Source organism: Cotesia typhae, unplaced genomic scaffold (genome assembly GCF_013202065.1).
Source record: "Cotesia typhae breed Kobodo isofemale line unplaced genomic scaffold, CoteBio_Ctyphae contig_119, whole genome shotgun sequence".
Taxonomy (NCBI): domain Eukaryota; kingdom Metazoa; phylum Arthropoda; class Insecta; order Hymenoptera; family Braconidae; genus Cotesia; species Cotesia typhae.
The window spans coordinates 3571116-3585945 of NW_027423712.1; the positions used below are offsets into that span (position 1 = coordinate 3571116).

At 26.4% G+C, this 14830-nt stretch overlaps 4 protein-coding genes across 5 annotated transcripts; 3 read left to right on the top strand and 1 right to left on the bottom strand.

Annotated features, from left to right (window-relative positions):
- The first annotated feature begins 1640 nt into the window (after window positions 1-1640).
- LOC141531721 (protein lethal(2)essential for life-like) lies at window positions 1641-2501 on the top strand. Its single transcript, XM_074249668.1, has one exon. The coding sequence runs from the start codon at window positions 1753-1755 to the stop codon at window positions 2263-2265; it is 513 nt and encodes a 170-aa protein (XP_074105769.1). The 5' UTR covers window positions 1641-1752; the 3' UTR covers window positions 2266-2501.
- A 488-nt stretch (window positions 2502-2989) lies between these two features.
- On the top strand, window positions 2990-4092 carry LOC141531727 (endocuticle structural glycoprotein SgAbd-3-like). The gene is made up of 2 exons (XM_074249680.1): window positions 2990-3233; window positions 3424-4092. The coding sequence occupies exons 1-2, from the start codon at window positions 3219-3221 to the stop codon at window positions 3886-3888; spliced, it is 480 nt and encodes a 159-aa protein (XP_074105781.1). The 5' UTR covers window positions 2990-3218; the 3' UTR covers window positions 3889-4092.
- Window positions 4093-5466: 1374 nt separating this feature from the next.
- Window positions 5467-8317, top strand: Golgin84 (golgin A5). 2 transcript variants are annotated; one of them, XM_074246511.1, is made up of 7 exons: window positions 5467-5625; window positions 5697-5882; window positions 5973-6106; window positions 6188-6966; window positions 7058-7291; window positions 7884-8102; window positions 8177-8317. In XM_074246511.1, the coding sequence occupies exons 2-7, from the start codon at window positions 5743-5745 to the stop codon at window positions 8234-8236; spliced, it is 1566 nt and encodes a 521-aa protein (XP_074102612.1). In that variant the 5' UTR covers window positions 5467-5625; window positions 5697-5742; the 3' UTR covers window positions 8237-8317. The 2 variants fall into 2 exon arrangements, with proteins under 2 accessions (XP_074102612.1, XP_074102605.1); XM_074246504.1 differs by having other exon boundaries at window positions 5973-6966.
- A 1510-nt stretch (window positions 8318-9827) lies between these two features.
- On the bottom strand, window positions 9828-13483 carry LOC141529818 (beta-1,3-galactosyltransferase 5). The gene is made up of 2 exons (XM_074246537.1): window positions 12784-13483; window positions 9828-12710 (listed from the first exon to the last, which is right to left on the bottom strand). The coding sequence occupies exons 1-2, from the start codon at window positions 12908-12910 to the stop codon at window positions 11617-11619; spliced, it is 1221 nt and encodes a 406-aa protein (XP_074102638.1). The 5' UTR covers window positions 12911-13483; the 3' UTR covers window positions 9828-11616.
- Window positions 13484-14830: the final 1347 nt, after the last annotated feature.

Below are 14830 nucleotides of genomic sequence, written 5' to 3' on the forward strand. Positions count from 1 at the left end.
TGAATATAAACGCGGTTGAATAAAATTATTTTTATAATCAATTATTATTTAGAAATTATAAGTAATGTCATAATAGATCTGCTACGGAATGAGTTCGGTTTAAGCATGGGGAACAAATATATTAAAAAAGTAGGTATTGTGATTACTTAATTATTGATTAATGTGGATAAAAATTTATTGGAATAATAAGATATTCATAACATGCCACGTGTCGTACAAAATAGCAATATGTTAATAATGACAAATAACCTTGTCTACTCCGAAAAGAGATGGGTTCTCATAAATTATAATTACTCGGGATTCTTTACATGGATACGGATATGAATACGAATACTCTTTAAAATTAATATCGACTTATATAGCTAGATTGTATTTAATAAAGATATTATATTAATAATAATGATAAAATATATGATAGTTAGTAATAATTAACGATTAATTAAAAACTGTTTACTCATTTTTAAGTAAATTTTTTAATTATATTTTTAATACTCTGTCAGTTTTTCATCCTGCTGAGAGAAAAAAAAACAGAGTGACCAGATAAAGTGATTTACAATAACAGCAATAACAACACAATAAAATATACGAGCAAGAATAATACAAAGTAATGAGTTTGTACCGGAAATCACATTGATAGCGATCACAATGATCGACATCAAGGTGTTGGTATCATCGGATTTTTAGGATTAAATCAACATAAGCATAAAATTAAATAATCTCTAATTAAAATTATTAAAAATAAATGATCTGCTTTTTATGTTTACATTATTTAAATATGAGTACGCAAATTTCATTTTGATATTTTAAATGCTAAATAGACGTTTATCCAATACTTTAAATTACAAATTGATAGATTAATTTTAGATTGAGATTATTTAGCAGTTGCCATATTCGTAAATATGATCAATGAGTAACAACTTGTTTTGTGAGCCAATTGCACATTCAATTGTGTTTAATCAGTAGGTAGACTGGGATATGGACAAGTTCTTGTGTATTACGTCCAAGCTTTGTTATTCAAGGTCAAATCTTTGTTGATGATTAAGTGATTAAGTTATTAATCACAAAAATATAATAAGTACATGATATAAGAACTGAGAAAGTGCAATATCTCTTAGGAAGTAACAATCATAAATTAGTTATCGAATGATTCATCTCAATAAAAATTTGTAAATGGCATCAACGTTCACGAATAAGTGCCAAAAACAGCTCACCCAGCAAATAGCAAGGTCAACTTAATATATATTATCTAAAAGTAATTTTACTTGTTTAAATTTGTCTAAAATATGATAGAAATGTTTTAATAGAAATAAAATAAAATCTTAAACAATATTTTTACCATATTAGTCTTTTATTGGTATATATCTCAATAATATTCGATAATTAAGAGTAAATAAGATAAAAAACTACTTACTGTTATTAACTAATTTGACATAACAAATTATAAATTGAAGGCCATCGTTAGATTATGCATAATCGAAAAAAAAGGTGGGAATTAAATAAATGCAGTTGTATGTATGAGACCAAAATAATACTCTATGATAGAATAGATGTATTGTCAATGTGTGGCGTATTTACACGCCCTACCGACTTGCCGAATCGTTTTGAGTGTAGTAGGCCATAAATATATAGACCAGTGGAGCTTTGATCGGACATCAGTTTGAGAAGAACTTACGAAGCTAATAAATCTCTCTAAGTGAACTGAATTTGTTATTTGAAGTTATTATTCAATAAAAATATTTTGTGAAATCTAAAATGGCACTTGTACCATCAAATTACTGGCGGGACTGGTGGGACGACGTCGAGAGGCCACATCGTTGGCTGGATCGTCACTTTGACCTTACAATTCGCAGAGATAGCTTAATCAAACCACTCACCACACCATATTTTCGGGATTACTTCCGACCTTGGAGAAATTTATTGGATGAAGTGAATACAGACTTGGGTAAAATTGAAAGTGACAGCGACAAATTTCGTATTACTGTTGATGTTCAGCAATTCTCACCTCATGAAATAATTGTTAAAACTGTTGGGAATTCAATAATTGTTAAAGCAGAACATGAAGAAAAAAATAGTTCACGTGAATTTGTCTCGAGAAAATTTATGAGACGATACGATTTGCCAAAAGGTCACGATATTACTAGAGTCATGTCTAGTCTTTCAACCGATGGTGTATTGACTATCACTGCTCCTAAATTTTGTGCATCTATTCGAGGTGAAAGGATCATCCCTATTAATCGCACATATTTTCCTTCACTTAAACTGTAAGCATCAGTTTTCAATGTCAAAAATCGCAAACGAGAGGGCTATAAATATTTTCTTCTTCCAACTGAAACGACTCTGACGAATAGAGTAGATAAATAATGAGCTTTTCATTATTCCGATAGTTACTTAACGAAAAATAATAATATGAAATAATGGATAATTATATTAATTGATGTATTTCGAATTATTATACGATAATTATTAATACTGTGAAAAATAAAAAATATTAATTGCAAGTATTTATTTGTTTACACTTTTTTTTTTTTACCAAATTCACTTTTTATGATATTAATATTGTTTAAATATAAATGATTATGAATTCTAGGTGTATTGCATCAAAATTGAGCAAATTACGAGACATCAGAAGAGTATCATTTTGCATAAATTAACAAAGTCATTATAAATTAAGAAAATGTTGTTTTACAACATTTTATTTTTATTAAAATTTTCATTCACTGCCAACTTTTTGTACATTTATGTATAAATGTTGTAATTCAAAATTTTAAGATGATAAGTTCGTATATAAGCACCGCGTATATGTATATATTAGCGTATATATATATATATATATATATATATATATATATATATATATATATATATATATATATATATATATTAGTTTTGTGAATCAAATAATAATAACTTTAATTTTATAAAGATACATATAAAAAAACATTTTATTTTTATCTAAAAATACTATTTTATTAATTATATATAGATGCAGCAATTCAGTTGTCATTTTAATTTATTATTTATCGTAAATTTATTTGCATGAAGTGCGATAAAAAAAGAAATATTCATCACGCACGAAAAAAAACTGGCTAGGCCACTTTATCAGATTTTCGAAATTTGGCAATATTTTGATATAAAAAGACGCTGAAAACCATGAGAAGTATCAGTTGCCATTGTAAAAAATAATAAATAACAGAAGATTTAAAAGACAGAATTAAAAGATGTCCAAAATCATCGTAAGTATATAACTTTAAATAACTATAATAAGCAATTAAGCTAATCTATCTCAACGGAAACGATCGATCAAGGACTGTCAATCAACGTTTGGATGTTTTTATGCAACTAATGACATTGATATTCGCCTACGCATTGTCGCAAACATTATAAGTTATATAATTGTTATTATTTACTTTGTTTATGTTTCAGTTGCTCGCATTAAGCATGACAATAGCACACAGTGCTAAATTGCCAATTCAAAATCCCGTGCATGATAATCACGTGCCTGTTCATCATCATGACCACGCAGTTGATAGTAAACCAGTGGGAATTGTTCATCAAGAGTCAGAAGTTCTTCCTGATGGATCCTTCCACAATGTTTGGGAATCTGAAAATGGCATTAAAGTCCAAGAAGAAGCTACTGTCAAAGTCCTCGCTAAAAACACAATCGCTCATACCGTAAATGGCAGAATTGCATACACCGATTATGATGGTAATCTTTTTACGTTGACTTATGTTGCTGATGAAACTGGATTCCATCCTGAAGGAGAACATTTACCGACACCACCGCCAATTCCTCAAGCAATCGCGAGAGCACTCGAATACATTGCGGCTCATCCTCCTCCTAAGGATTCTTCATTCCATTCTGATTCTGCAACTGTAGAAGATAATTAAATTTATTGATAATTTTGCGGATTACCTGAATATAAGCGATTATAAAATAATAATAACGATCATATTTTATAATTTTGATAATTGTACTTTCTATGAATCTGAATAAAAGATCAAATCAGTGAAATTATTTGTATTTTATAATTAATTTCATTATAATTTTAGATAGATTTAATTGAAATTCATCTATTGTAATCATTAACTGGTGTAATTATAATCTAGTAAGCATCAAAATTAAAAAAATTTATAAATTAAGAAAAACTTACTTTATTTTTTTTTCACATGTGAAAGAGTGTACTCCTAGAATATCATTATATTAACTCTCTCATCATTATATTAACGAATTTTAGGGAGGTCGAAAATTAAACCTGGTTTGATTTTGTAATTAATCAAGTATTACTATAATTTTTCAATTTATTTGTCTTAATATGATTTTTAATTTGTCGGTTTAAAATTTAACAGATTTTTTTTATTCAAAAGATTCTAGGGAATAAATGGTCAAGTTTATAAAACTATGATAAAAAATTAATTTGTTTAAAAATTTACAAGAAACGACAAAACATCATAAATATTAATTTATTTTGCATGAAAATTTATTAACTGTTGACCATTTATCCAAGAGTATTAAAATATTCGGTTTTAGCACGGGAAAGGAAACTTAATTTAATGAAATCAAATTCGAAACGATATAATTTTTATAATTATCAGAAATATCTTGATTTTCTAGCTATTAATTAATTTAGTTGATTAAACTTTAACATATATATAAATTCAAGTTTATAAAAAAAGAATATAAGCTTTTAGGGGTTTGAGCTCTTGAACTTATTTGAGAATATTTTTCAATTTAGATTAAACTTATTATTATTGCTGTCAATCTATAATCAAGTTTTTTCCTAAAATTATGAATTAGTTTAATTGTTTAGGTATATAAAAGATCAATATTATTCAAATATTTGACAAAATGACGCATAGTTAAGAGAATTTTTTGAAAACGAATTTCAGATTCGTATTTTTAACTACGCGACATTTTCTCAAATAATTTTTTTTTATTCTAGTTCCGACGATAACTATACTTATATTAATTAAAAATATGTCATTTTTTTTTTAGATCCACGGAAAAAAGAAAAATGGAAAAACTACATTACATGGTGTAAACGTGGCCCGTCGTAAATAAAACTGGAAAAATTACAGTTTCAGATTGTAAGTAATACAGATTTTATCTGTATTAATTACAATCTGAATACACGTGCCTTTTATGATTTTTCCTCCGAGTCTCAAAGTAACTAAGGTTTATCGGAACTTAACTACAATGTTTCTTTCTACTCGATAATAAATTATATTTATTTAAAAAAAATATACTCCACATTATAAATACTCTTCAACAAAAACTTAAACTTTCTAATTTGGACTGATTTTACTATTTAAATTAGAAATTAATAAATACATTAAAATATTTTTTTTTTTTTTATTGAGAAAATTATACATTTAAATTCGCGCTTCGCTAGCAGGTAGTGTCACCTGCTGGACGCTTTAAGAGGCATCACACATAACATACAAATTTCATACGTCATGTAGTGTTATCACTCATCACTAAACATACGTGTTGTTAAGAATGTGCTGTAATAAAATAAAGTGATAAGATTGTTGTAAATTATAATATATTTAAAGGATGATATTGAAATAAAAAAAATAAAAGAATTAATATTTCAATTTAATTGATTAGTTTTGAATTATTTTTTGGTAAATATTAAAACTTAATAAGTAATAAACTACTGTATGATTCACTATGTAATGTTTACGATTTTTTTCAGTTTTATAAAGCAAAAAAAAAATATTTTCATTGTTTTACAATGCGCTATGGCGTGGTTATCAGATCTGGCTGGTAAGGCTGAAAATTTATTAAACAAAATTGACCAAAACACTGCTGCTGTATTGAGTAAAGATAAAAATGATGTAGTTTTACATGATCACCTCACAGATGTAACATGGGAACATAGGTGAGTAACTAAGTTAATTTCTAATATATGTATAATATTAAAAAAAATTGATTTATTTTGTTTTAATAATAATAATTTATTATTTTTCAGTTTACCTAATCATTCATCTCAAAGCAATGGACGTTCTTTAAGTATAAACAATTTAAAAACTTTTATTAATAGAGAGGATGAATTTAATTCTTCCTTTCACTCAGCAATGAACTCCCCTTCAAAACAATTAATCAGTAATTCAATACTCAATTCATCATCAACGCGATCCTCTTTATCAGTTGAACATTCAATTGATAATAAAGACGTTATTTCAGAATATTCCGCTGCCAGCAGTAGATCCTCACCAGATTTTCGACATACATTAATTGTTAACGTACCAGATGATGAGTTTTTTCCTGAACCAGAAAATAGTTTGCCGTATACTGACTATCAGCAGGGTCAAATAACAACGGAAGAGCTTAAAAATGAAGTATTACCTGAGAATATTGTGATAGAAAATAAATTGGAAACTGTGAAACAAATGCATGATTTAACGACTGTTTCAAATTATGATAATTGTAAAACTTATAAAGTTATTCCAAATAATGGTCAAGAACAAGAAATTGTATTACCAAAGTATAATGATAATCAAAATGAAATTCAATTATTAAAAGAAAAATTACGATCACAAGAAATTGAAATAACACAGTACGCAAGAGAAATTTCTGGTTTACAAATAGTATTAGAAAGAAATCGAATAGACTTACAGTCGACAAGGGAAGAATTAGAACGACATAGAGCGAGGGCATTGAAGACATTGCAAGAAAAAGACAAATTAATCGCTGAACTAAAAAATAGTAATTTACCTGTTGTTGCTGATAGTACGAATATGGAACTTGATCAATTAAAACAAGAGTGTAGTTTACTTCGACAAGAAAATCACGAATTGTCTCAACAGTTGAGAACTACTCAAGAAGAATTGGTAAATGCTGATTTAAAAATTGAAGAAATTAACAAAAAAATCATTTTAGCCAACAAAGAGGCGTATGGAATTATTTCAAGTGAAAAAAAGAAACGCGTTGAAGCTGAAGAAGATGCCCGAGTACTCTTGGAAGTTAGTAATTTTCATGTATTGTCATTGAAAACAAATGAGTTATCTATCGACTTTTTTTTTTTTTTTTAATATTATATTTTTTATTTTTTAGAAACTTCGACTGCTCAAAGAAGAATTGACTTTACAGAATGAAAACTTTTCTGCTAAATCAAGAAAACAAGAAAATGAAATTTCACGTTTAAAATCACAATTATCAGCAATATCAACACCATCAAGTGCGGTTGAGTCACGATTGTCAGCACTGACTCAAACATTAGTTTCAAAACAGAATGAACTTGAAGCTTTGACTTCAGATAGAAATGCATTACGATTACAATTAGAGAAAGTAATAATTTTATACTTGTACCTTAAAGATTTTTTTTAATCAATATTGCACGTCTTTTAATCAATATTGCACTAGTACTGCAAAGGGGATGGAGTGCTCCAATTTCGACACTTCTAAGTCAAGCAATTTTTTAGTTTCCGTTGAGAAAGTATTAAATTTTCAAAAATTTCGAGTTATTATATTAGTCAAAAGACGTCAAAAAATCTAAAAAAAAAATTCTTTTGAACTAACTCTTGAATTTATTTGTAAATTATTGTTGAAATTTGAAAAATTTTGGCAACTCAAAAAATTTTCAAAAAAAAAGATTAAAATCTCCCGGAGATAAAATTCCAAAAATTTTAATTCGAGACCTAATACAAAAGTAATCAATGATTATTATAATAATATAATTTAAAAAGTATTCATATCCTTATTTTGATAGTTTTACACATTATTTATTGAAGTAAAGTCTAAATTCTTCCATTTTATATTTGATAAAAATATTGAATTTATTTACTTTATAGATTATAGAAATGTGAAATTTATAAAATAAAAATTATGAAAGCAATTTCAAATTTAATTGATAATTATTGACTGGTCTTTGTGTTGATAGCAAGAATATCGACGGCTAATCGGAACTACAAGAAAAACTTACAATGATACTGACGATACAAAATCTCAAGTTCCAACATTTTTAATAGAAACACCATTTGATACCGGTGTCACCCGCAGAGTTAAAAGAGCTTATTCTGCATTGGATACAATAAGTATCAGAATTGGAGTTTTTTTGAGACGATATCCTTTGGCACGAATATTTGTGATTATTTATATTGTAAGTAAATTACTATAATTAAAACTTAATATAAAAGAAAACTTGTTCTTAATAAATATTTCATTTTATTTCAGACTTTTCTTCAATTTTGGGTGTTAGTGGTGCTATTTGTCCAATCACATTCATTAATATAAAAATGTACAAAAATTTCTTGTAAATAAAAAATGAGATGTTTAATTAGGTAATATTTTGTTAATAAAACATTATTTTCCAGATTGTTTTAATTTATATTTCAAGTTGTATCAATAGTAAATGATAAATAACAAAATTAATATTCAATCATCGTTAGTTAATTATCTAGTATATACTATAATTGTAATGGATTATTTTTATAAAATTTGAGCTCTGAGCATAAAAAGTTGTGACTACATACCAATACGTTGCTATGAAATAGTTCTGAATTATTTTCTCTTCATGATTCTACATCTTTGAATTAATTTGGTTTTGATAATTAATAGTTTTTTTTTTAAGGAGCATTATTCTCTAGGCTGAAAAAAAAATTTTAACGTATCGATCAGCCTGGAGTCCCTCTCCGGTCTCGGCCGGACCCCCATCGAGACAGAAGTTTGAAAAGCGGGTCAAAATAAAAAAAAAAAATTAGTGGTTTTTCATTCTAAATTACAATAATAAATTTGATTTTTATACTTATAAAGAAAATTAGTTATTTTAGACGCATGAGATACATGTCTTTTCCACAGCTAAACTTATGGAATATGATTTCAATCATGAAGAACAGTTTTATGTTTTATAGAATAATTATAAATAAATCATCTACAAGAAAAATAAAATTACATAAATTTAAAATAACGAAAACATATTTTTTAAATTATTCACTATGACTGAGAAAAATTAAATAAAATGGACTGATTTTTATCTATTTTCATAAAATAACTGATTAATTGCTATGAAATCTACCCAGTGATTGCACATTTTATTACTTTCTGTTTGTTAACAATAAAGACAACAAATTCCATCTAGATCGCTTGAAAAAATAAAGCACTATCGTAAAAAGGCAGCTCATATATAAACTTAGTTTTCAATTTATGATATTTATGGAATTTACCTGTTTTTATTATTTATTATCGTAAAATGACATTAAAACTCTATGAGATCAAATTTAGATGAAAAAAAAAACGCTTCTCCTAAGAAGTAAATTTTTTTTTCAAAATTCTCTACAAAAAAAAATAAGTTAAATACAAAAAATAAAATAAGAAATTATAATGTTTAATAGTCAAATGTTATCAAGGAAGGAAGTGATAAATAGTATACATACTATTACTAAAGAACTTCGTATTACTCACACTTTTTAACGTATCTACGTGATAAAATAACTACACGAGTATCAAAGACGGAGTTAGATTTATACTGTAAAATTTAAGAAATAAAAATATTTTTTTTCTTTAAAATAACATGAATCCCAATTATTAAAGTAATTTGTTTAAGAAGCAGTAGATCACTTTCAACCAAATTAAATTGAAAAGTCTCTTGAATGAACATTACAATAATATTTATTAGTAAGCATGAAGAAACTGTCACACAATTATCTTAAATAAAAAAAAATTTTCGTCCATGATATTGAAATTATCGTTATGTTTAGTTAATGAAAATATGTATAATTTTAGTGGATCAAAATAATTTTTTTCAGTTAAATTAATATTAAGCATTCAATAAAATTCATATAGATAATTATTACATGATATTAATATTAATAAAGTAAAAAACCCATTTGTTTTAATAAAGCAAACTTTCATTTTATATTTATTTAAATTTAACTAAAGTATATTGCAAGCAATATTTGTACACTATATTTTACATTACATAAATAAACTTTAATCATTTTTATAATTGTATCTATTATTTACAAAAAAAATACAGGTATATGAGAATACTATCCATTCATCTATAATGTCAACAAATGGAAAACTTAGTTCTAGTTACGTCATCATTTGCATAACGTTTAATTTTTTTCTTAATTACAATGACCGTAAAATGAAAATGCTCGCAAAACACAATTACCAGAATTAAGTAAATGAGTATATAAATAAAATAATGATTCCTTGAATTCAAAAATAAAATGAGAGCATAATAACAAGTCTCTCAATGTATAGTACTCGTTATTTATTTCGTTACCTATTATTTTGTATTTTTATAATGTAGGTGTAAATATTAATCACTATAATATATACAATTATTTCAGAACGGGATTTTTACTCTTTGCTGAAAATGACAATTATTTTTAAATTATGACAAATAAAATTTTAGAAAGTATTTTAAAACAAATTATAAGATATCTATATAAATTATGGCATGTATTTTAATTACTTGAACATTTTTCAATTTATTCAAAAACACTTATTAGTCATGGCTCATCTCTAATTTCTTTTTAATGGCTTTAAACATATATTGGAAAATTGATATTATCAGACTAATCACTATCAAGCATATATGGTGTAGAAACCATAGTAAAAATGTAATGTTTGTTTTATGATTGACTTAAATGTGAACATATCATAATCAAGTAAAATACGAATTTTTTTCAGAAAAGTTAATTCTTATTGCACGTTTAAAAAATTTTCCGATTAATAAAAAATTAAAACGAATACAATTTAATTAAAAATAATACAAAACGGCTATTTTAAGTAAATAATTTATCACAGTATTAACAGATCTTGAAAAAAATAGTTTAAACTAATAATACTTCATTCATTTAATACAAAATTGTTAGTAGTATTTTATGCTTTAAATGTGTTTTATTTTTAAAAAATGTTTGTTTTGTTCACTTTGCAATATTTGATCAATTAGCTAAAAATAAAATTTAGTGATAAATAATAATAATAGTAAAAATAATAATAATAATAATAATAATAATAATACAATTCATTATCATGTATAATCTGTCAAGTAGTACTTTACAGAACAGTATACAATTTACGTTTGTTAAATTAAGTTAAAGATCAAAATTGAGTATTTACAATTTCTTAAGAAAAAAATAGCTTGTTGATGTACGCAAGCTAATGAAATTATCGTCAGACATATACTTAAGATAATTCAACGGAATGATAATAATGATAAATAGAAAATGAAGTAATTTTATTCTGAAATAAATGTGAAAGTATGATTGTTAAAAACACTTTGTGAGTGTAAATAATATGCTGACATGAATTTTAAGAGATTCTCGAAAATTTATGATTATATGAGTATTCAACTTATTCGTAAGATATAATTATAACAAAAATTATGATTTATTTTGTGACAATTAAGCCCTAAGATCGAGCTTTAAAACTAAAATTACTTAAATGCCATGTTGAACAGATTTTTAATTATCTTTACTTTTTAAATTAAGTGAATAATAATAAAAAATATCTCGTTGTTATTTAACAATAATAATCTCAAAATACGAAAATCGTTAAGAAATTGGTAATTAATTGTATCTTTCCTATAAAATGTTTAATTTGAGATTGAATACTTTTTCAGTATAAAATTCAAATTAATAATTGGATGTTTTCTTTTATAATTAACATTTACTCTTACCATCTAATAATTTTTTCCAAAGATCAAATTGTTCACCATATTTAACCATATGTAGACTTATCCCACGTTGGACATTACACGGATTGTATGAGATTTTTTTATTTAAAAATTCACTTACATGAATACGCTTAATGCCAATTTTATGAGCAACAATACCAGTTGTAAATACGTCTTCAAGCTTTAAATAAGTTTGATCTAATGCAGCTTCATAAAGTTTATGAACAACGTCTTTTGATAATAGATATGCTGGCCCTGTTGTAAAATCCGGAAATACTTTTTGCTTAAATTGTTCCAATGAAATGTAATATTTACTTTTCTTATTTCTAATTGGTTTCCAATTTTTTGCTAATCTTCCATATATCACATTTGTTTCCGTATCATGTGCTTTGATGAATGATAACAGTCTTGGTACATTAATAAACATATCATCATCTGTTTTAAGTAGAAATTTAGCATCTGAACAGAATGTATCTTTCCACTCCAAAGATGATATTGTTTTTAATGTTAAGTTATTATAAGAATCAATAAATCTGCCTCGTATTATATCTGCATAAAGTTTTTGTTCGTATTGAAGAAGTTTCTCCAATTTATGATCATTAGTCGTTCCAAGAATAAAAACTATACTAACATCGGTTCTCTGACCGAAATGTCCCCACGTCTGTCTAATAGCTGTTCTGGCTTCAATATGAGATGGTGCAGAAGTAACAACTATGACTAGATTCATATTTTTACCATTCATTGGACATTTTTCAGGTACTGTTACGTCATGACCACCTTGGTAAATAGCACGTGCGGTGTCATCATGGATCAATGTTGCAAAACTTGAATTTGTAACTAATAATTTTAATGGTAAGGCTGAAGTAATGTTGCTATTATTTACTTGCAGGCTAATAGAATTATTTATCAATAGTATTGATTGTGGCGATGCTGACGTCGAAATTGATAAATTATTGGCGTTGTGTGATATACTTGACTTAGTAACTGGATGTTCAAAACTTGTATTTTTTTGCAATAACATAAATGATAATTCCACAGTGACATTATCAAATTGTAATTCGCGGTTAGATGAAAAATTACCTAAAATATTTTTAAACATTTTATACTTAGATTTTAAATTAAAAAAAACAATAAAAAAATATGTAATACTTACTTGTATTTACAAATTCGATAAAATTATTGTACGAATCCACAGTAGTACGATAGTACATGTAAATACTGAGAATTACGAAACCAAGTATGATGATTCTCACACTACGATTACGGAGATAAAAAAACATTTTTTAAATTTATAATTATGGTATAATTATAAATTAAAATTTAAAAGAAATTATATTTTTCATTCATATACTGTATTTAATACTTTTAAATAGGCACTTGAAAGTATTAAATATTCATAAATAACAGATTGACAATTATTTGTTAAGTACAGCAGATATGTTACTTCCATAATTTCAAGAAATATTGTCAAAGTTTCTTTTGTCCTTGAATGATTGCAAAAAATAACCCATCCAATAAAACCTGTTTATTGTGAACATGTTTTGAAATAATACAAAGCAGTACTCGAAAATTAAGTTTTAAAAATCACACAATTTTTTCTAATTCGTAAGGTGATAAAATTAATAACTACACAACACATATTTAATTCAATTTTAATTCGTTTTAAAGGCGAATTTATCATGTAAACCACATTTAAAGTCACAATTTTTACTTTTTTAGAGGTTAAATATAACCTTCTAAGTGTGAGAATTCGTCCGATAGGGCACGAGACGACTCAACATTATACCCTGACTGTCCGTAAGCTAAGGCAAGCTTTATGTGTGTGTGTGTGTGTGTGTGTGTATGCGCGTATACTTTTGATTTTCTCAACTTTTTATGACAAACTTTTCGCGTGGGGTGTCTCTTTAACCAGATTATATAAGGAGTATTGGTAAATGGTAAGAACTGGTATTGCCGTCTGGTGGCTTAAGTTGAAACTACTGAAACCAGGTCAGCTGTCATAATAACATTATAAACTGTAGTAGTAAACAAACGTTATATTTGCAATTAAATCTATTTTTAATTAAAAAAAAATATATGTAATGATGGACAGTGTCGATGATTCGTTGGGAGTACGCTTTCCTCCAAAAGAAAATAAACATAAAACATTTTGTAGTGTGTATGGGTGTCACAGTAAGGCTTGCAAGGATTTTGACGTTCGGTTTCATCATTTTCCAAAGGAAAATGAAAATTTCATTAAAATTCAAGACATTTTCGGAACGGATGTGAAAATGGACTGTCGAAAAATTTGGCAAAAAGTTTTAAAAATAGGAAAGAGGATTTCGGATAATATGCAAGTTTGTTCCTTGCACTTTAAGAAATCTGATTATTTCTTCTCAGGTAGGTAATTAAATTTATTTTTAGCTCATAACATAGTTTTGTTGTTTATAAAATTAATTTAAAAACTCATCTTCTCTATAGATAATGATTTAAAAGGCAAAGCACGATTAAAAAAACTGCAGTACCTTCTTGTAATTTACCTTGTACTGAAATAAAAACAACATCAAGAATTAAAATGAATAATGACAGAGAAAAAAAAATTCAAAGAGACAAGAAGAAAAATATGATAGTTTCAAATACTCAAACTACTAATAATCAAGAACTAGATTTATCTGCAAGTTTAACGACTAATGAATTGACTTTTGATTCTGATGGTCACAAAAATTCAGATATTTTGGATTATACTCCATCGAATCCTACTACTTCAGGTTTAAATGATGATGGATCCGTTGTGGCTATGCTGTCAGTGAAGAATGATGAAAGGTCTGCAAAAAAGTTCATTGATATTGGTATTCAGATTAAAAGTGGTGATTTGATGACTGATTTTTGTGATATGATCAGTAATGAGAAGGAACTGAACACTTTAACCGGGATTGTGAGTTTTGATATCTTAAATACCATCCTTGATGTTTTTAAGGACGGCTTTCCTAAATACGAGTCCGAAAGAATGCATCTGCGTAGCAAAATTATCATGACATTTGTCAAACTAAAACATAATTTGTCGTATGCTGTCTTAACCGTCATATTCAAATACTCTTCAGAGTCACATTGTCGTAAAATTATTCTGCAGATGATCGACATGCTTTACGTTTGTTTAGAACAGGGAATACCTTTTCCAGGCAAAGATGAAATCTCTAGGAATATTCCGATATGTTTTAATG